Source organism: Acipenser ruthenus, chromosome 54 (assembly GCF_902713425.1).
Source record: "Acipenser ruthenus chromosome 54, fAciRut3.2 maternal haplotype, whole genome shotgun sequence".
Lineage (NCBI taxonomy): Eukaryota > Metazoa > Chordata > Actinopteri > Acipenseriformes > Acipenseridae > Acipenser > Acipenser ruthenus.
In genome coordinates this window covers 6,362,068-6,383,550 of record NC_081242.1, presented here as the reverse complement: position 1 = coordinate 6,383,550, position 21,483 = coordinate 6,362,068, and the positions used below count along the sequence as shown (strand labels likewise).

At 40.1% G+C, this 21,483-nt stretch overlaps 1 protein-coding gene and 1 long non-coding RNA gene across 2 annotated transcripts; both read right to left on the bottom strand.

Annotated features, from left to right (window-relative positions):
* Nucleotides 1-1,552: 1,552 nt before the first annotated feature.
* Nucleotides 1,553-16,515, bottom strand: LOC117398096 (keratin-associated protein 10-1-like). Its single transcript, XM_059016913.1, has 13 exons — nucleotides 16,392-16,515; nucleotides 15,677-15,796; nucleotides 15,151-15,240; nucleotides 13,327-13,446; nucleotides 11,772-11,852; nucleotides 11,044-11,157; nucleotides 10,145-10,228; nucleotides 9,902-10,021; nucleotides 8,694-8,798; nucleotides 5,428-5,547; nucleotides 3,342-3,434; nucleotides 2,783-2,899; nucleotides 1,553-2,349 (listed from the first exon to the last, which is right to left on the bottom strand). Exons 2-13 carry the CDS (start codon nucleotides 15,747-15,749, stop codon nucleotides 2,147-2,149), a joined length of 1,320 nt encoding a protein of 439 aa, XP_058872896.1. The 5' UTR covers nucleotides 15,750-15,796; nucleotides 16,392-16,515; the 3' UTR covers nucleotides 1,553-2,146.
* A 462-nt stretch (nucleotides 16,516-16,977) lies between these two features.
* LOC117969776 (uncharacterized) lies at nucleotides 16,978-20,631 on the bottom strand. The gene is made up of 5 exons (XR_009320194.1): nucleotides 20,529-20,631; nucleotides 19,284-19,933; nucleotides 18,265-18,375; nucleotides 17,618-17,722; nucleotides 16,978-17,088 (listed from the first exon to the last, which is right to left on the bottom strand). It is a non-coding gene; the product is annotated as an uncharacterized LOC117969776 (long non-coding RNA).
* Between the last annotated feature and the right edge of the window lie 852 nt (nucleotides 20,632-21,483).

Below are 21,483 nucleotides of genomic sequence, written 5' to 3'. Positions count from 1 at the left end.
AAGTGACTTGCTCAGGGTCACACAATGAGTCAGTGGCGGAGGTGGGATTTGAACCAGGGACCTCTTGGTTACAAGCCCGTTTCTTTAACCACTGGACCACACAGCAATGCCGTTTTGGCACACTTTCTTGGGCTTCTTAAATTTTTATGATTTCTAAAGTCTGGCTATGACCCTGTTATTTTTATAGAATTGTAATCCACTTTAAAATTGTTTTACTTGCCCTTCCTGTGGATAAGTGTGCTGGATGTGTCTGCTCAGAAGAGACAAACTAATACTCCTACCTTACACACTTAAACCAAGACAAGATGTGTTTTAAATGGCCACTGATTAGTTTTCAACCATTTAAGTTTCGCAACTAATAATGCCTCTGTTTTGAACATGTTCTATATACAGTATTTTCTCTTTCAGAATCTTGTGCACTATTCATCAGCTGCAGAACTACGTCTCACCCGAAAGATGGAACACAAGGAGGTTAAGTGACTTGCTATATACCGTGTTCCTTTGCAATGAAGTTAGACTTTTTGAAGCATTTTTATACACAGTAATAAGGCATGTATTAAAATCCCCTAGATATGACTACCGGAGTACGCAAACAGCAATGTGTCTGACTGCCGAGAAAAGATGAACCAGAACGTCGCTGCCCGATCTCGAATCATCCATCACATAAAGGCAGCCATTTACATATGTATAAATTAGTAGGACATGTTTTGTTAATTTGCAAGGGTTCAACATTAAAAAGGACACAGAAAAGAATGTATTTACTAAACAAAGCTGTAAGAATAGAAGTAATTCAAATCAATATACTTTTTTTCTTTTTCTTAAAAGGCTTGCAGAACTCCTAACCCTTAACATTACTACAAAAAGCTGAATTAACCTCCAGCGCTGATGGTTCGAGAATCAAAACGTCAATTTATAGTATTTCGGTTTGTACAATAGAAAATGAGCTTGCAGGACATATTCAAACGTTCAGGTATACGAAGGTTTGCAGAAAAAAAGTGTAGAAAGACCAGAAAATGGCATTTTACAGCTGTAGACCAAACATGAAAACGTGAAGTAAAAAAAACTGACAATGTATAGAAAAGATGGATAAAATGACTTCACACAATAGATGCACACCGGTATTTTGTAGATGCATTGATATATAATATGTGTTAATTATACTGCAGTGTGTTTCATATGCATGCAATTTTGAGTTCTTCAAAGCGCACATTCAGTGAAACTATTTTAAACGTTTTGTTTATAAATCTAAATAGTCCCTGTTGGATTGCATCAAAAGGAGCTTCGGTTACTGAAGCACAGAGTAGAAAGAGAGGGTGCGTCTGTAAAGAATATCAACAGCAGTTTATCATTACAACTGAAAAGACCACTATTGTAATTGTACCACAGAGAAAAGGTAACTTTGTTTTGTGGAAGGTAGTAAATATTATTACTCCCATTACAAATCTAATGCAATATTAGCAATATGATTACAGTAATGCGTTGTGTTACCCCCAACTCTGCATAGCAGACAAAAAACATTTACACAGAAAAAAGAGGTCTGATTTAACAATGATAGTGTCAGAAAAATATTGTTTATTGTACGAAACACGATACATGAACAACATATTCTGAAACACAAGCTAGACAGTAAGTACTGCAGAGTACAAGTCCTATAAGAAATCCCAAAGCCCAGAATTAAAGAAACTCCTCTCTGTGGCCTTGCATTAGCTGGAGCAGCATTATCACAGGCCCCCCTTTCTAGTGTTTCTCATCATTTGGTTCTGGTTTTGGTTCTATTTTTTTAATTCATGTCAGGCAGTTGTCTGAAATATAAATCCTCAATTAAATTACAAACAAACAAATGATTTCCACCACAACGAAAGAGGGGCTTAGTGACAAGACTGCGTACACTGAAGCACAGAAAACTAAGCCTTGGTGCCACTTACTACCGTTACAACCCACCTACATAATTCTTTACAAAGTTACCTTCCTTCCCTTTAAACTAAACTATAGCTACCACATAACACCTGAGTGAGTACTGTGTAATATATGCTCTGGTACTAAATACCTAAGTAATTGTTTTTAATGTATATCTTTCACAACCTGAATGACTCATTGTATTGCCAACCAATTCATTGCATTCAGAGTTTTTGGTGGTAGAATCCTCTCATGCTGATTTGAGCAGCATGGTGAGCAGGCTGATCGACACGGCCAGCAGGAGGGAGCTGGCTTGGGTGGACGGGGACGCACCTGTACCCCTTTCTTGGTTTTCGTTACACTGGCTGGCCTGGCAGCACTCTACAGTTTGGAAGACTGTGCTCGATGCTGTGCAAGTGGCCTCACAGGTCTTCGTGACAGCAGTCATTTTTCCTGAGAGGAAGAATTTACAAAGAAGGTTAACCTTCCCCCAGACTAAGTGCGTTCTCCAATCAGAAAGCAAAGATTTAAACATCCCAACTGCTTCAGAGTCAGGAGCTCCAGTCAACCTGTGAGGTCTCTTCAAGGGGCAACAGTAACATACCATCTGTCCAAAAACATAACCTGTCCAGAAAGTTAGAGCGACCAGCCATACAGAGATGTGATTTCTACAAACACGGCCAGGTTAGATATAAAAAAGGAGTCTGCCCTTTTTTATTTTTTGACTGCCTACCTCTCCTGATCTCTCCACAGATAATCCACCCCAACAACCTCTGGTCCACGTTTGTGCTCAGGGTCTTTGTTATGAATTCTGCATGTTTATATTCTAGACCGCACGTGGATCACTCATTTCAATCCCTAGTGCTGGGGTTAAGAGGGTGCTTACCTGCAATGGTGTTGCGAACTGTCTTGCAGAACTTGTTTTCAGCACTGCATGCTGTGACCGTGGTACACTGCTTTTCATCTGCCAGTCCATTACAGGTGTAGCAACTCAGTTTAGGCTCTGCATAACAAGCACAAGAAACACAGTAAACACAAGATGTAAAACTATTAGAAGCAGCTTACCTTTGATCCATGGCTTTTCAGGATCATTGGACACTTTGTGATTCTCATTTGGCAAATTAAGTAGAATTGAGGCAGGAGAACCTTCAAGGTATCACTGAACTTTTGAGATCTGCCAGGGAAAACCAGGGTGGGTACTAGTGTAACGGGCAGTGCTGTGAGATCCCCTGTCAGTGAGATGAGATTAAAAGCTCTAAAACCACGAGCGCAGACGAGCCCGGCTGTTTTAGCATTGTGGTTAAGACGCTCGCGTGCGATGCGCGGGTGTCGCCCATTCACGCCCAGCCTACGCCCTGTTACACTAGCACCTACTCATCTAAACAGAAACAGAATCATCTCTTTCTTTGTGGAAGTGTTTTTGAAAAATGTAGGGTCTGTCTTACCATTGCACAGGTCTGTAGTGCAGCAAGTTCTCCTCCTTGACAGATCATCAAGACTGGCACAGGTTCTGTCACAGCCCTTTCTGACGGTCGTTCCTAAGAGCAGGTTCAAAGAATATGATTAGCGTTCACCCACTCAAGAATATTAGTGTTTCTGAAATGCAGCCAGCAGGGTGAATGTGTGCAGCCACAACAGCCTCTTGTAACCTTTCTTTAAACCTCCCCTACAGTGGTGCTGGAAACAGTCACTGCTCTGCAGGTTGCATTAAGCACACTGCACTGTGAGAGTTTGGTTAGTTTGCCGTCTACTGTATAGGCCTTTATCACCTATATAAAAGAAGAAGTATCTTGTGTAAGTCAAGAATGACAACGTTATAGCATTACCTGTCCCTGCGTGCTGCTACAACTGTATAAATAATGTACCTGTCAGTTCTTTTCATCCTGACAACTTCTTTACACGTTTAACGTCTGTTTCAAAGCTGTTTTCAAAATGTCTGCTCTAGTGCCCTGGGGTTTGAGATCTGTCCTCTAAATCACTGCAGGAAGAGCAATAAAACAAAAAAAAATAATAAACCTGAACAAGTGCTCTGGCTGTTCTGTTCTGTGCCACATCATGGATCGTTATCATTGTGTTACTGGTTTGACAATGTGGGCAATAATCCTGACACTATTGGTGCACTAGAGCAGACATTGTAAAAAGAGCTTTGAAACTGACTTTAAAGTTAGAAGTGTAAAAATTTGTCAGGATGTTAACAATGAAAAGTGAAATGACAGGTGATTTATTGAAACAGTTGTAACAACATGCAATGAGAAGGCTGTGTGGTCCAGTGGTTGAAGAAAAGGGCTTGTAACCAGGAGGTCCCTGGTTCAAATCCCACCTCAGCCACTGACTCATTGTGTGACCGTGAGCAAATCACTTGTCCTCCTTGTGCCCCGTCTTTCGGGTGAGACGTAATTGTAAGTGACTCTGCAGCTGATGCATAGTTCACACACCCTAGTCTCTGAAAGTCGCCTTGGATAAAGGCGTCTGCTAAATAAAAAAAAAAACCATGTGGGGACGTGCAACGTTCTATTTTTCAGAACCCCGCAACTTACTCTTTAGAATCTGATGTTAATTGGATTGACCAGCAGCACAGAAAAAAAAAAAAAACGATGGAGCAGTGATGTTGTTTCTAGTGTGTGCTAAAGTAAATAATAAAGCATGGCTTAGCAGCCATTCAGTGTGTGTTGAGGTCCCCCTTTAGTTAATAAGAAAGTGGTGCAGACAGACTATACCTTTCTTTAACCCAGTACTGTCTGTGTGGGGGGTTGGGTGTAATGAGAAGTTCCTTTTCATGGGTAAGATATTAACTTTACTATGATTGCAAATGTGATATCATGTACTGGGCAACATATTAGTATGCTTTTTAACAATGGTGTTTATTTCTATAAATGACTAAAAGCTGGATAAATCTGCAGGGTATAAGTAATAGTTTTGTAAATGCTGTCTAAACAAAATAGTCAAAATGGTAACTTTCCATGAAGTGTCTCTAATTACTGTGCATTTACATAGTAAATACATGTGCACTCACACATAATGGCTCACCTGTTGGAGTTGTATCGTAATGGCTCACCTGTTGGAGTTGTATGGTAATGACTCACCTGTTGGAGTTGTATCGTAATGACTCACCTGTTGAAGTTGTATGGTAATGGCTCACCTGTTGGAGTTGTATGGTAATGGATCACCTGTTGGAGTTGTATCGTAATGGCTCACCTGTTGAAGTTGTATGGTAATGGCTCACCTGTTGGAGTTGTATGGTAATGGCTCACCTGTTGGAGTTGTATCGTAATGGCTCACCTGTTGGAGTTGTATCGTAATGGCTCACCTGTTGGAGTTGTATCGTAATGGCTCACCTGTTGGAGTTGTATCGTAATGACTCACCTGTTGGAGTTGTATCGTAATGGCTCACCTGTTGGAGGTGTATCGTAATGGCTCACCTGTTGGAGTTGTATCGTAATGGCTCACCTGTTGGAGTTGTATGGTAATGACTCACCTGTTGGAGTTGTATGGTAATGGCTCACCTGTTGGAGTTGTATCGTAATGGCTCACCTGTTGGATTTGTATCATAATAGGCAAAACAGAACCCGACACTGAAGTCGCAGGCAGTTAAGGTAGTGCAGTCAGTTTCAGACTTAATTTTGTTGCAAGTGTAGCATTTCAAAACTGGCACTGAAAAACAAGCATGAGAGAGATAATGAATATGCAGGAGGGTTTGTGTAATAACTGCACATCGAGGAGGGACAGGCGATGGTTATTTTTTAGTTAAGAACATAAGAAAGTTTACAAACGAGAGGTGGCCATTCGGCCCATCTTGCTCGTTTGGTTGTTAGTCGCTGATTGATCCCAGAATCTCATCAAGCTGCTTCTTGAAGGATCCCAGGCTGTCAGCTTCAACAGCATTACTGGGGAGTTGGTTCCAGACCCTCACAATTCTTTGTAAAAAAGTTCATCATTAGCAAACATTTCAATTACAATGCAAAAGACATACAGATACAACCTGGTACCTTGACTGTACCACAGACTAATTAGCACAAGTCTTTAGACTAGCTAATGTTAATTTAGGTAAGGCAGTCCAAGAGTAGTGCGAAACTGGCTCTGTGAAACTGGGCCATTGAATTAGCTGGAAAACAAAAGCACTTGTTTGATTTAAAAATGGGGGAAGCAATTAAATACTCCTGAGTTAAAACAATTTAAATAAGGCCCACACGGTCCTTCATCTCCTCCCTCCTCAACACCTCTCTACTTTCTGGTATCTTTCCCTCTGCCTTCAAAAAAGCCTCTATCACTCCCCTCCTCAAAAAACCTACCCTCGACCCCACCTCCCTCCAGAGCTACCGTCCTGTCTCCCTCCCACCCTTCCTCTCCAAAACCCTCGAGCGGACTGTACACCGCCAGCTCTCTGCTTTCCTGTCCAACCACTCTCTGCTTGACCCTCTCCAATCTGGCTTCCGCTCTGCTCACTCCACTGAAACCGCCCTCCTGTCTGTCACCAACTCACTTAAGTGTGCCCGAGCTGCCTCTCTCTCCTCTGTCCTAATTCTCCTCGACCTCTCTGCTGCCTTTGACACTGTTGATCACTCTATTCTACTATCATCTCTTGCTGACCTGGGGATCTCTGGCACTGCTCTGGCCTGGTTCTCCTCCTACCTCTCCAACCGCACTTACCAGGTAACCTGGCGTGGAGCAACCTCCACACCTCACCCTCTCTTAACTGGAGTCCCCCAAGGGTCAGTCTTGGGTCCTCTCCTGTTCTCTCTCTACACCCGCTCCCTGGGCCCCCTCATCGCATCCTATGGTTTCTCATACCATTTCTATGCTGATGATGCTCAGATTTTCCTCTCCTTCCCCACCTCTGACTCCACCATCTCCTCCCGTATCTCTACCTGTCTGTCTGCTATTTCCTCCTGGATGCACTCTCATCACCTCAAACTCAACCTCTCTAAATCTGACCTCCTTTTCTTTCCCTCCTCCTCCCCCTCCTCTGATCTCTCTATCTCTGTTCCTCTGGAATCTACCACACTCTCTCCCTCTTCCTCAGCTAAGAACCTTGGAGTCACCCTGGACCCCTGCCTCTCTTATTCCCAGCACATCTCCACTCTGGCACGCACTTGCCGATTCTTCCTGAGCAACATCCGAAGAATCCGACCCTTCCTCACCAACTATGCTACCCAGCTCCTGGTCCAGGCCGTGGTACTCTCCCGCCTAGACTACTGCAACTCCCTCCTGGCTGGCCTCCCTGCGTCCGCCACCCGTCCGCTCCAGCTCATCCAGAACTCTGCTGCCCGCCTGGTGTTCTCTCTGCCTCGCTTCGCCCACGCTACTCCACTACTCCGCTCGCTCCACTGGCTCCCGATCACCGCTCGCATCCAGGTCAAGACTCTTGTACTAGCCTACAGATGCCTTGACCAGACTGCACCCAGCTACCTCCAGACCCTCATCTCTCCCTACACCCCCACTCGACCTCTCCACTCCGCCTGCACTAGAAGACTAGCTCTACCTCCGCTATGCTCCCCTGTCTCCAGAGCCCGCTCCTTCTCCACCCTCGCCCCGCAGTGGTGGAATGACCTTCCTACAGATGTCAGGACTGCCCAGTCCCTGACCACATTCCGGCGCCTCCTTAAGACTCACGTCTTCAAACAGCACCTGTAGAACTCCTCTGTTTGTATCCTGGGACACTATCACCCTTCATGTAAATGTGCTTTATTCTGCTCTTATCTGCCCCCTATTTTACTGCATTTAATCCTGTACTTCAGAATACTGTAATCTGCCAAGTGTTTAACCTGTAGTACTTTGTATTTAATCACATCCTGATGTAACTATCACTATTTAATCATATCCTGATGTAACTATCACTATTATCTGCTGTATTATTGAATTGTGGTTTGTCACACTTGAACAAAAGTTATTGTATTTCTTGCTCTTATTGTATTACTTGTATTGTAACACTTGAAATGTATTTGCTTACGATTGTAAGTCGCCCTGGATAAGGGCGTCTGCTAAGAAATAAATAATAATAATAATAATAATAATATTGAGTGTACCAGAGACGAGGATTACTTGGGGCCCCAACATACGTCAAACTTTCAGTTTTTACGTGTAATTAGGTGGATGCACAGTACATCATGGTGCAGTAACATGAACTCGTGAAATATCTTTAAATATCTATTTTTAGACAGTGAAATGCTGTCTAATAAGTCACTTTTTACCATGACAAATACAGCCCTAATTTTTTCAGGATGTTTCCAATATGCTGCAACAATTTCAAAACTGTTCACATGGGAGCTACAAAGAGAATTGAAGTGTACAACATGTAAGAACAATGTGATTTGTTATATTAAAAGTTAATAAAATTAAACAGCCGAGTATGGATTGCTTAAACCAAGCACTTGCATCTGTTTAATAATGCAGCTTTTCATCTGGAATCACTGCGATACACCCGGTTAGGCTGAAGCTGGGTTTGAATGATTACAAATTGTGTAATGTTAATAATGAAAAAGCTATTCAGTGCAAACACATTATGAAAGAATTTACTGGCAAGGCCACATCGAGGGCATGGCATGCATTCACAAGGCATGGCATGCTAGTTCAAATCCTGTTTGTGCTGAGGTGCTAAGCGTGGCTGCCCATTGCTGTTTGCGTCCCTGTGGGTTGGGGAGGAAAATCCTCTGGTTTAGTCCACCTCTATAGCGACCCCTACTGACACGAGCCAGGCTGTGCCCAAACCTCCAGGATTCAGCTGGTAAAAAGAGGCTATTGTCTTAACAGTGGGAATAGAGGTTAAGTAAATACAGTGAAATTAGCAGTATTGGTATTACCATTACAGAGGTCCGTATCGCAGCATGTTGTCTGCTTGTTGCCCACTCTTCCAGGTACACAGGCACCACGAGACGCCTCACAGCCCTTTGTCACAGTGAGTTTACCTAACAGTGAAGTAAAAATAAAACATTCATCAGTCCACTCACTCACTGCTCAGGCACAAAAAAACATGTTAAGCTTCATCAATCAATCATATGAATTCCATGACTTTTTCTGAGCTCAATTGTAACTGTGTTTTGTTCTTATTTAAAGTAACTAAAAGAACGAGTTCCATTAAATGTCTAGGCAGTGCACATCTATGCGTCTCAAACGGCCAGAAACAGATGTTGTAGCACATGTGTATTTTCATTTCACAGCGTGATCTCTGGTGCTACACTTGGTTAAAGAAAACTATTAGGGAGCCATGCTTTCTGACTGTCTTCAACTTCCTGGGTCATTTCACCAGGAGAGTGAAATTGTTCCCACCCCTTCACTGGCTTCTTTCAACTCAATAACCAATCAGCTGCTTCCGCTATTGACTGACACACTTTCAGCAGTATTATGCTTTCAACCAGAAGACACTGCTGAGGTGAAATGACCCAGTGAGTACAAGTGCAAACATCGAACCAAGAAAAAGGAATAGAAATGAAGAGTCTCCTTTAACCTAAAGTAGAACCAGATAGCATGTTTTCTAATTTAAATACATGTGTGCTATAATGTGCACTGTTTAAATCTGCATATAGCTAATGGAGGTGCAAAATGGCTTCATGGAATGATCTACAATTAATTTAACTGCATAATTTGGAGGTTAAACTTGTACTACAGTTAAGTTCTTCATAAATCATATAGCACTCTTTTATCCAAAACAACTTATAGAGACTAGAGGGTGAACCATGCATCACAACTGCTGCTGCAGAGTCCCTTCCAATAGGACCTCGTTTGTTTTACGTCTCATCCGAAGGACGGAGCACAAGGAGGTTAAGTGGCTTGCTCAGGGTAACACACACACACACACAGTGTGTCAGTGGCTGAGGTGGGATTGAACCTGGAACCTCCTGGTAACAAGTCATTTTCTCTAACCACTGGACCACCAAGCCTGCAATTGTTCACACCGAGTAAAACAGAAAAAAAACATACATTGAAAGGGAAAGGATTTATATAAGCGGCAGACAGAGAAGGACAGGGTACAGAATTATCTCCAAAGCTGCCCATATCAGTCATTGCTTACCATCTACACCTGTTTCATAAACAGATGAACATTTTCCCGAAGCTGATCCGCAGGCTTTTACAGTTGTACACAGCATTTCATCACTCTGTTTGTCACAGGTATAACAGAACAAGGCTTTCACTGCAAAACAAGCAAAGGAGACACAATGAATAACGCTGAAAGGGTTGTTGGGTGATACCTGAGAGACTATGAAACTAGAAAGACCGGAGTTAGTTCCGTGATTAAGAGCAATGTCAGCATTACCATTGCAGTTGGATGTTTGGCAGCAGTTCACTGTGTTGGTCGCTGTGCAAGCGGACTCACATGTCTTTGTGACTTTGATGCTGGCTGTGATAGAGATACAAGAGAGAATGTTAGAGGCCACACACCCACGAGGTTCTGCACACTCTGTACAGATAGCTAGGGCTATATTTTTCAAAGATTCACATGCCATGTGTTTCCAGTGACTGCTGGGCATACAATCTTGTGCAGTACATTTCCTGAAAGGGATCCCAGCTTGTTTAGAGAGTATGACATGCTAATGAATTCCTAATTTAAACGCCAGCATTATTACATTTGAGCAGGAAATCTCACTCAATAGCAGTTGGATTCATTTATTTTATTTTATATATATTTTTTTACTTAAATTCGAGTTTTCACTTGCTTGTTCAGCCATAAAAGGCATAAATAAACCTCAGTGATGATATTACTTCATGAAAATGTGTCTTTTGCCACTTTGTTTATTGCAAAGAAGTGACAATGGCAGGAATTAAAAAAAAAAGTGATATCTGCTTTATTGACTTTTTATTTCTTTGCTTTGTAGATAATTCAGGGAGGGGAGGGTAAAGTAAGGCTTTGACAACCTATTCTTCTGGCCTATTTATTTTCAACTTTAATATCGTTTTAAATATGATGACTTTGACAATGTTTTGTAAATGAACGAATATCCAAGTAGCTGTCTGAATTTTGAACAGATATTTGAACATGAGAATACCAAGTTTATCCCAGTACTACTGTATGTACTATTTCTAGATAAATCTGTCAGTATTGACAAGAAGGAGGCTTATACAGCAGCAATAAGGCAAGAGGCTTGTAACATGGACTGCAGGAAGCCATACAGAGGAAACAGCTTTGCACAGTTAACCCTGCTGTTTACTGCTTACCAAGGTTAGTGAAGGTGTAGCTGTTCTGACAGAAAGTGCCTACAGTGCACACGCCCGCCTTGCACTGAGTTTCATCAGTCTGAGCATCACACTGCAGGCAACTCAAGGTGTTTACTGCAAAGCAAGCACAGGGGACACAATCAATAATAAGGCAGGCGTGCAGTAGTTTTACCCAGTATGAGTTGTGCATGGAGGGTCTGTGTCGTACTGAATCATCAGTTTTGAAACAAGTATACCAAAGACACCCCCACCAGAAATGTACGTTTGCACAACTCTGTCTGCAAAGTAACATAAAGTGGTAAAAAACAGAAAATACTGTATCCCTACTTAAAGTTTTTAAAAAAATCCAAGCTAAGCCAAGTGTGAAAAGCATTTTGGCTATAACATGATTTATAACACGATTTCTTGTTCTAGAACATAAACACTTAAGAAAAGTTTTAGAGCCTACTACTTCAGCTGGTTGGCTATTCCAAGCATTTCTAACTCTGTGTAAAAAGTGCGTCCTACTTTCTGTTCTAAATGTATTTTTACTTCCATTTAGGTCTCTCTGCTAAATTTGAAGTAGTGTCTTGGGCTAACTTTATCTATACCATTTATGGTTTTAAAGACTTCAGTCAAGTCCAATCTGATGCACTGATGTATACTTTAATGCACACTCTTTTGTAATTGCTGTACTGTGAATAACAAGAGATAACACTAATATCAATGAATAAGAAAATGCGCATTACCTCTGCAGTTCGATACCTGACAGCACGACGCTGTGTCACTTGCAGTGCATTGTGCTGCACATCCCTTTGTAACAGGGAATCCTGTAATCAGGATACAAAAAGGAGATTTAGACTCCAGCTGGTTTGGGAAAAGATATCCCCAGGACTAAAGAAACAGGATTCTGTGGGAAAAAGAACATTTGATAATCCAACACACATAACAGCTGAAACAGTGAAAAAATGATTTGGGTCACACGGTGAGAAATTATCAAGCTATGTTAAGGATACAGCATCATTTTTAAAAAGACCTGAATCACTAAAGCACAACCTTCCAGAGGATACAATTTTATTTTGCATGGATGTAAAATCTTGTACCCAAGTGTCCCTCGTAAAGAAACTTTAGAAGCTTGTCAAAAAGCACTAGATGATAGAAAACAGTTTTTACATTTGTTGATAAGAATTACAAACAAAACGATGGTACAGCAATAGGATCTAAATTAGGAATGCATTTTGCCAGTGCATACATGGAAATGGGAAGAACAATTACTTAAAAAATTGGAAAGAGAACCTTTAGAATACACTCGGTTTATAGATGATATTTTTAGGTTTTGGACACATGGAGAAGAATCTCTTTTCCAGTTTCATAAAATAGCAAATTAAATACACAGTAATATTAAGCTGGACCTTCGATGGACAAGAAAATAAATATAATTTTTAGGTACCACAGTAAAGCTTGTAGGTTCAATTGCACCAGTATTTACACATGTCCTCTGCACATCCAATACACACTAAAAGAGCAACCCCAAAGGGTCTAGGAATAAGAATACGAAGAATATGCTCAAAAGAAAGTGACTCTGTAAAACAAAGAAATGTATTAAAAACAAATCTTAAAAAAAGAGGATACAAAGAAATAATTAGAGACGGAGTTAAGAAAAGCAGATAAACTAAAAAGAGATGATCTACTAGATTATAAAAATAGAGATAAAAAGGACTCTCAAAAGAGTCCCATTAGTAATGACTTACTCTAAATTTTTCCTTAATATTTCTCAGATAGTTCGAAAACACTTGCAAATTCTACATAATTAAAAAAAAAAACTGAAAAAAATATTTCTTAAGTCCCCAGTTGTAGCATTCAAAGAGAAGCTAATTTAGGTGATATTTTAGTTCACAGTTAACATAAAAGAATAATTGACAGAATAGGTTCTACAAATAGCTTGGAGCTTTTAACCTCATCTCACTGACAGGGGACAGAATCCGTAACGGCAGTGCATTTCACAACACTGCCCGTTACAACAGCACAAACACTTTTTTTCAGGTAATGTATTTACAACACCATGAAGGCTAAACTATGATACTGTATCATAAAAGGGAACATCTGAAAAATAGAATTGGAACAGAGATGTATTTTAATCACATGGGTGTGCAGGCAACTGGTGGTAATTTTCATTTCAAGAAGAATTGCAAACTTTGCTCAGCTGTAACTCAGAGCTGGAGGAGGCGAGAGATGGCATGAATGTCAGGATGAAATGGAGAAAGACAAACTGATGGCAGAAATGTCGAGAGTTTCATTGCTTACCATCTTTAGTGAAGTCGATTTTTCTTTGGCAGAAGGAGCTAGGGGTTGCACAATCTTTCTCCGCACAGTTACTTTCAACCTTCTCATTATCACATGTCTGACAAGACTTGATTAGAGGTGCTGCAAAATAAGCCCAGAGAACACAGTGGATAATGTGGGAAGTAAAAAGATACACCATTTATAAATGTTTAAATATATTGTATAGATTATATAAATCAAATATAATTGGGATTTAAGGACAAAAATCTCTGAAGGGCCTGCTTTCACACCAGACTGCATGTCTCTGTAGAATCCAGAGTCTTACATGTTAATTTCTTCAGAAAAAAAGTAATATAATGTCCTTACTTATAACTTAATAAAAAAAAGTAGCTTGTTATATTTCTTTCTCTTTTCTTGGCCTGCAAAACAGTTGTGACTATTGCTTGCTTTTTAATTATACGTCTGGTCATTCATTTATTAACTGTGTCACACAGGTTTTTAAAATGTTTCTAGTATAAAGATTTCATTTCATTTTTGGCATAATTAAACATAATGTACTGTATATTTCCTGACTTTGAATAATTTTGCAGTATGAAGAGAAAATCATAGAAAAGTCAGAATTCAATAAAACCACAAATAGCAAATCAACAAAAAATCAATGATGTTTTTGAAGTCTGTCATTGGAATGTAGAGATACAATTTATTTTGTTCCTAGTGCTTAGCCTTATTCAAATACAAGGCTCAGAATGACTGATTTGATTGCCCCCTGGCTAATTATTGCTGTGTGACATCCCAGAAGAGAGTTTCAAGCCAAATGACTTTGTGTTCCCTCAGGTTTAGTGGTCATTTCTAAATCATCTTTGATCTTTTTCAGGACTGAAAATTGACATCATCTTGGTAAACCATCTAAGCAGAAATGGAAAGGAATGTGGATTTCAATGTTTGTATTATTTATCCTTGAAGTGAGATATATCTTCTCTTATTGTTCCTGGTCATAGTAACGACCAGAAAAAAAAAAACAAAGTGTGGATTCTCATGCAATAAAGGGACAGATTGACATGCTGTGATAAACTGTTGCTTCTGCTAAGCAAAACAAATCTGGTGGTAAAGCAGACTGTGAGTGTAAGGTTGTGGATTTAATTTCTTACATTCATAATACTGATTCATTTGACTCAGTATAAGTCCGATGCACTTATGCATCAGAAGAGAACAATATTAGAATGTTAAAATGGTCACTAGGCTCAAAACCATAGTTAGGTAGTCGGCCAGATTACCTTCCCATTGGGAGTCACGTTGGGCACACCTCAGCACGATGCTCGGGGAGGAGAATGGAAGCTGTCTCAAAAGTCTGTCTCTCTGAACGCCTGTGAGCACTCCCAGTTTATACAGACAGATAAACAGGCCTGTGTGCTGTGCTAAAATGACCTCTTATGTCTACATTCTTCTCAGCAGAGTTGTTTCCACAGAACGTTACTTTAATCACACTCTTACCACGTGCTGTTCCATTTCCTGCTCTGTCTCATGATTTTGCAGTTTGCTTACAGCATGCTTTTGCACTGAGTTTAGCAGCAGCTGAAGTCGTGCACCAGCGGTGACCTTTAAACCCCCCCCCCCCCCCCTCTTTGACACTCTTAAACACTTTAGCACTTAGTTATTTTCCACCCAAAGGTTACTGAGCATAAGTTATAGGTCACATTGCAAAGACACTCTCTTATACAGTCCAGTTGGTGTGCATGTGTGTTGGGGGCAGGTTTCAGATATACAGTGAGAAGGAAGACTGGTACTGACAGCAGGAGGTAGCTGTTAGTGATTTTATTAACAATATTACAATAGTATCTGTATTACCGTTACACAGTTCTCCCTGACAGCACTCATCTCGCGGGAAAGCTGTTGTTACAGTACAAGTTGATGCACATCCCTTGCTGACGGTGACATCTATCAACAAATCCAAAAAGAAAGTTAGTCATAATTCTATAACTTATCTCATCAATTGACACAGTGCTTTGTTACTCTTGCCATTTCAAACATTGTATTAGAGAATAAAGACAGTGGGAAGCATGTAATAAAAAGTATTTTAGCTTGGATTTGTAGGTGGTGGTACATTTACAAAACAGCCCTGATTGTAGAGATCCATTTATCTGGCTTGAATACTATTGTTAGCTGATTGAATGGCAACTTGAATGTGGGAAACATTAGTGCAATGTAAACTTGACTCTTGTGATGGCTGCAAAGATGTTCTTGTGTTTATTTAGAAAGAAACTGCTGGAAAAATCCATGTTAATCCCAACACTAAGTAGGAATGGACGAAAGAGAGGAGTGAGGTAATATTGTTATATTCAGAGAAACCCGGCTCATAGGGATCATTACTTACCAGTTCCAGTTAGTTTGTAAGAGGTTTTACAGAACTTGTCACCATACCCACAGACTGTAATATCTTTACACATAGATTCATCTGTCAAGTCAGTGCAGGTGTAGCATTTCAAGAGGTCCACTGCAAAACAAGCCAGGGAGAGCCAATGAATAAGGAAGGAGAGGCTGGGCTACGGCTGGCTCAATTAGACACATACCTGATAGTGTTTCAACACGTTTATCAATCTCTTCATAATGAAACATTGATAAAGTCCTATTGATAAAACATTACTGTCTACCTGACATTTGTAAATGTGAACATTTCAGTGCTCCCCTTATCATTGACTGTTACCCAGCCCATCTCATCTCAGTATCTCTGCTAAAAGCCTAACCCGGATGCAGCTGAGTTATAACTATTAACTTGAACAATAACTATTTTTTAGCAATCTCTTTCTGCAATGAGATCTCATTTACCAGGGTGAAGTTGTGTGACTACACAAAGAGACAGTGTAGTGCAAGGATTCAATAAGGTTTCTAGTTTGAGCGAGAGCAGCTACACTGGAGGATGATTACAGCCCTTTTATTTTTTATTTTATTTCTGATTCCCGTTGTTTTGTTTGTTTGCCTCCAGGTGGTGTTTTGTTAAAGTTCTCCAGTTAGAACATGTGAACATGTGACCAATCAGTGTGCCGCCTCAGTGACTGCCATTGTATAATTAACAATAACGTTAGCATTACCGTTACACTGAGATGTACCGCAGCACTTCACAGTAGCGGATGGTGTGCAAGCCTCAGCACATGCCTTTGATACTGGAACATCTATAAAAGTAATACAACAAACAAGATTCAGCACCAGACACCCTTAGCAATCAATTGACATTGAATGTATTCTCATTGTCAAGGGGGTCCTGGAAGGCACAACACCACTGCATGTAATGTATGTAAATATAGATCTCAATACCACCATCGTATGAACTCTTTATTAATCTCACAGGTGATTCCCACAGCCTGGGTGATATATCAACCCCTTATTAAAATACAGTGCAAAAAGGTCTGTGATAAAGTGCCATATAGAGCAAATTACAGGTCTGGAAAACCACAGTTAACTATTGTATTAATTTTATTGTTTATAAGTCAACTCAGAGTGTAATCATGAACCTGCAACCTTCAAGACTCTCACTGTACTTCACAAATACCACAACATACATTTACTATGGAGTGGACCCACAGGCCCTTGTCCTTTAAATGTGCAAAAGAGGAACGAGCTGGTGACAGAGACACAGGTATCAGTCACCTTTCCCCTTGTGATCCAGCTTACCTGGTGCAGTGAGGGTATAAGTGCTCTGACATAGTTTGTCAGCTGCAGCGCAGGCTGTTGCTGCACATTTTGGTTCGTCAGCTTCATTAGTACAAGTGTTGCAACTCAAGGCATTTCCTGAAAGTCAAACACAGGGGTTTAATGAATCGGTCTCCAGCAGCTCATTGCACTGCCATCCAGAATCAAAGGCATGGAGGGCTATTCAATTGAGCTAAACTGTGGTCGATCTGTAATGGCTAATTAAACTAGGAACCTGATGCTTTGTGTGGCAAGATTAAGAAAGTCAAACCTCTTCCTGTAGAAATAACTATGTGAGCGAGGAGAAGGGCTGTCTTCGTGATACAAACGAAGAGAGGATTTAGGGATTAGATCACTTGAATATTAATTTTAAACAATAAAAAGGGTTAATATAACACTTTAGTAATATTGTGTCCTTGTTTCTCATTTTGTAACATAAACCAACATTGTCTCTCTTCAAAAATGTAATAAAAATATAATTAATAAAACATCCCATGGTGTTTTTAAACTATATACATATCAAAGATTAATGTGAAAATAAAACATACACAAGCAAACCAAAAATGTATCAATTTGGTGGATTTTAAGGCTTGGGTGGAACTGTTTTAACGTTTAATAGCAGCCTTACCATTACAATAGCCTGTTTTGCAGCAAGTTGTCCTCACGTTTTTGTCTGCTGTATTGTCAACAGCTTTGCAATCAGCTGCACAGGACTTAGTGACAACAGGCACTCCTGTAAGGTGGAGAAAAGCAAGGTTAGTGGTGACAGAACCAGCTAGTGCCAAATCAGTGATTCTGACAAATCAATAAGCAGGGCATTTATACAGAATCAAATCCTCGGTGACTCTACACTAACATGTACATATTACGGTACCAGCATACTGCTTTTATTTTTCCATGTGGGACAATATTGCATGCTCTTGAAAAAAGAAAGTGTCCACTGAAGGTTAATATGTGAGGCATAAGTTACTGTACAAAGTTATGTGTTCCGTTATTCTAAAACAGGGCTCTACCATGCTTAATAATAGTCAGTTGATGATAATAAAGTTATGTATTTTAAATCTCTAAACATGGGAAATGTGGCTGCAAAGTAGCAATGAAGCAGTGAGGTGTATGTGATGTTAGATTTGAGGATTACGAAAAGGATTGCTAGGAATGGACTCCTTAGACATGAACACAACTGCTCTCAACGGCCTCCGTTCACCAGCTGGAATTCACAAGCACCAAACTGGAAACACAAAGAATAGAAACCCCAAATGAAGGAGAAGCTCTTACCTGCCCCGTTCAGTTTGTAGTCACTCTTGCAGAATGCTTCAGCTGCACATGGACTCGAAGTACAGGAACTTTCATCGGTTGTTTCAGCACATTTGAAGCAAATCAATTTATCTGTAAAACAAGCAAGACCTAGTTTAAACAATACGTTTGAGTAAGTAGGGGGCTTGGTGGTCCAGTGGTTAAAGATTCAATCCCAGCTCAACCATCGTGTCAAGCTGAGTGTGTGAGACCCTGAGCAAGTCTCTTAACCTCCTTGTGCTCCGTCCCTCGGATGAGACGTTAAACAAACAAGGTCCGATTGGAAGTGACTGCAGCAGCAGTTGTTGAGTCGCTTTGGATAAAAACATCTGTTAAATAACTAATTCATAATAATATAGAGCTATAAATATGTTTATAAAGATGAAAGTCTTAACAGGCACACATGGTTCCTTTCCTCTTATAAAGAATATCTTCAATCTCTATATCAGTTTAAAAATAAAACTACTTAATACATAAAACTTACAGACCCTACAACCGAATCCATTACACTACAACACTCAATGGTGTGAAATTTAGAAAGAATCACATAAATATCTTAAGTACAAATGGCTTCAAATCCCATTTACTAAGAAGCAAGTGTAAATGCTCCCCATCAGGTAAGAGAATAATTAATGGTACCGTTTATTAATAACTATGTATTAATCTGACATTCTAGTGCATGCATTTCATTGGGGATTATCTGTGGTAATGGTACTTGAAAATTGAGGGAGCTCTTCATTCTGTTTTTTTTTTTTTTTATTTACAGCATTTAATCAACATTTTAAATAATTGCCATTTGACAGATAAAAGTGCTTTCATAGTTGTTTTAAGCAAGGTGTAAAAAAAAGTACTGACTGCTCTGTTTATATATGTACGTTTTACAATAAATATATATGCAGTCCAAAAGAAATGTATTAGAACACCCCGTTGCTTCTGTAGTTTTGATTTGTTGGTAGCTGTTAGTGATTTTATTAACAATATTACAATAGTATCTGTATTACCATTACACAGTTCTCCCTGACAGCACTCATCTCGCGGGAAAGCTGTTGTTACAGTACAAGTTGATGCACATCCCTTGCTGACGGTGACACCTATCAATGAATGCAAAAAGAAAGTTAGTCATAATTCTATAACTATTATCTCATCAATTGACACAGGCCTTTGTTACTCTTGCCATTTCAAACATTGTATTAGAGAATAAAAACAATGTGAAGCCTGTAATAAAAAGTATTTTAGCTTGGATTTGTAGGTGGAGGTACATTTTCAAAACAGCCCTGATTGTAGAGATACATTTATCTGGCTTGAATACTATTGTTAGCTGATTGAATGGTGACTTAAATGTGGGAAACATTAGTGCAATGTAAACTTGTCTCTTGTGATGACTGCAAATATGTTCTTGTCCTTATTTAGAAAGAAGCTGCTGGAAAAATCTATGTTAATCCCAACACTAAGTAGGAATGTACGAGAGAAAGAGAAGCCAGTTAAACTTGTTATAGTCAGAGAAACCCGGCCCTTCGGGATCATTACTTACCAGTTCCAGTTAGTTTGTAAGTGGTTTTACAGAACTTGTCACCATACCCACAGACTGTTATATCTTTACAATTAGATTCATCTGTCAAGTCAGTGCAGGTGTAGCATTTCAAGAAGTCCACTGCAAAACAAGCCAGGGAGAGCCAATGAATAAGGAAGGAGAGGCTGGGCTACGGCTGGCTCAATTAGACACATACCTGATAGTGTTTCAACACGTTTATCAATCTCTTCATAATGAAACATTGATAAAGTCCTATTGATAAAACATTACTGTCTACCTGACATTTGTAAATGTGAACATTTCAGTGCTCCCCTTATCATTGACTGTTACCCAGCCCATCTCATCTCAGTATCTCTGCTAAAAGCCTAACCCGGATGCAGCTGAGTTATAACTATTAACTTGAACGATAACTATTTTTTAGCAATCTCTTTCTGCAATGAGATCCCATTTACCAGGGTGAAGTTGTGTGACTACACAAAGAGACAGTGTAGTGCAAGGATTCAATAAGGTTTCTAGTTTGAGTGAGAGCAGCTACACTGGAGGATGATTACAGCCCTTTTATTTTTTATTTTATTTCTGATTCCCGTTGTTTTGTTTGTTTGCCTCCAGGTGGTGTTTTGTTAAAGTTCTCCAGTTAGAACATGTGAACATGTGACCAATCAGTGTGCCGCCTCAGTGACTGCCATTGTATAATTAACAATAACGTTAGCATTACCGTTACACTGAGATGTACCGCAGCACTTCACAGTAGCGGATGGTGTGCAAGCCTCAGCACATGCCTTTGATACTGGAACATCTATAAAAGTAATACAACAAACAAGATTCAGCACCAGACACCCTTAGCAATCAATTGACATTGAATGTATTCTCATTGTCAAGGGGGTCCTGGAAGGCACAACACCACTGCATGTAATGTATGTAAATATAGATCTCAATACCACCATCGTATGAACTCTTTATTAATCTCACAGGTGATTCCCACAGCCTGGGTGATATATCAACCCCTTATTAAAATACAGTGCAAAAAGGTCTGTGATAAAGTGCCATATAGAGCAAATTACAGGTCTGGAAAACCACAGTTAACTATTGTATTAATTTTATTGTTTATAAGTCAACTCAGAGTGTAATCATGAACCTGCAACCTTCAAGACTCTCACTGTACTTCACAAATACCACAACATACATTTACTATGGAGTGGACCCACAGGCCCTTGTCCTTTAAATGTGCAAAAGAGGAACGAGCTGGTGACAGAGACACAGGTATCAGTCACCTTTCCCCTTGTGATCCAGCTTACCTGGTGCAGTGAGGGTATAAGTGCTCTGACATAGTTTGTCAGCTGCAGCGCAGGCTGTTGCTGCACATTTTGGTTCGTCAGCTTCATTAGTACAAGTGTTGCAACTCAAGGCATTTCCTGAAAGTCAAACACAGGGGTTTAATGAATCGGTCTCCAGCAGCTCATTGCACTGCCATCCAGAATCAAAGGCATGGAGGGCTATTCAACTGAGCTAAACTGTGGTCGATCTGTAATGGCTAATTAAACTAGGAACCTGATGCTTTGTGTGGCAAGATTAAGAAAGTCAAACCTCTTCCTGTAGAAATAACTATGTGAGCGAGGAGAAGGGCTGTCTTCGTGATACAAACGAAGAGAGGATTTAGGGATTAGATCACT

Coding starts and splice junctions, on each gene's coding strand:
- LOC117398096 (XM_059016913.1), bottom strand. CDS start 15,749: ATGTGTAAAGATATTACAGTCTGTGGGTATGGTGACAAGTTCTGTAAA. Junction 8,799..9,901: donor TTATGAAACAGGTGTAGATG/GTAAGCAATGAC, acceptor CTTCACTGTTAG/GTAAACTCACTGTGACAAAG. Junction 3,435..5,427: donor TTATGATACAAATCCAACAG/GTGAGCCATTAC, acceptor ACCTGCTCTTAG/GAACGACCGTCAGAAAGGGC.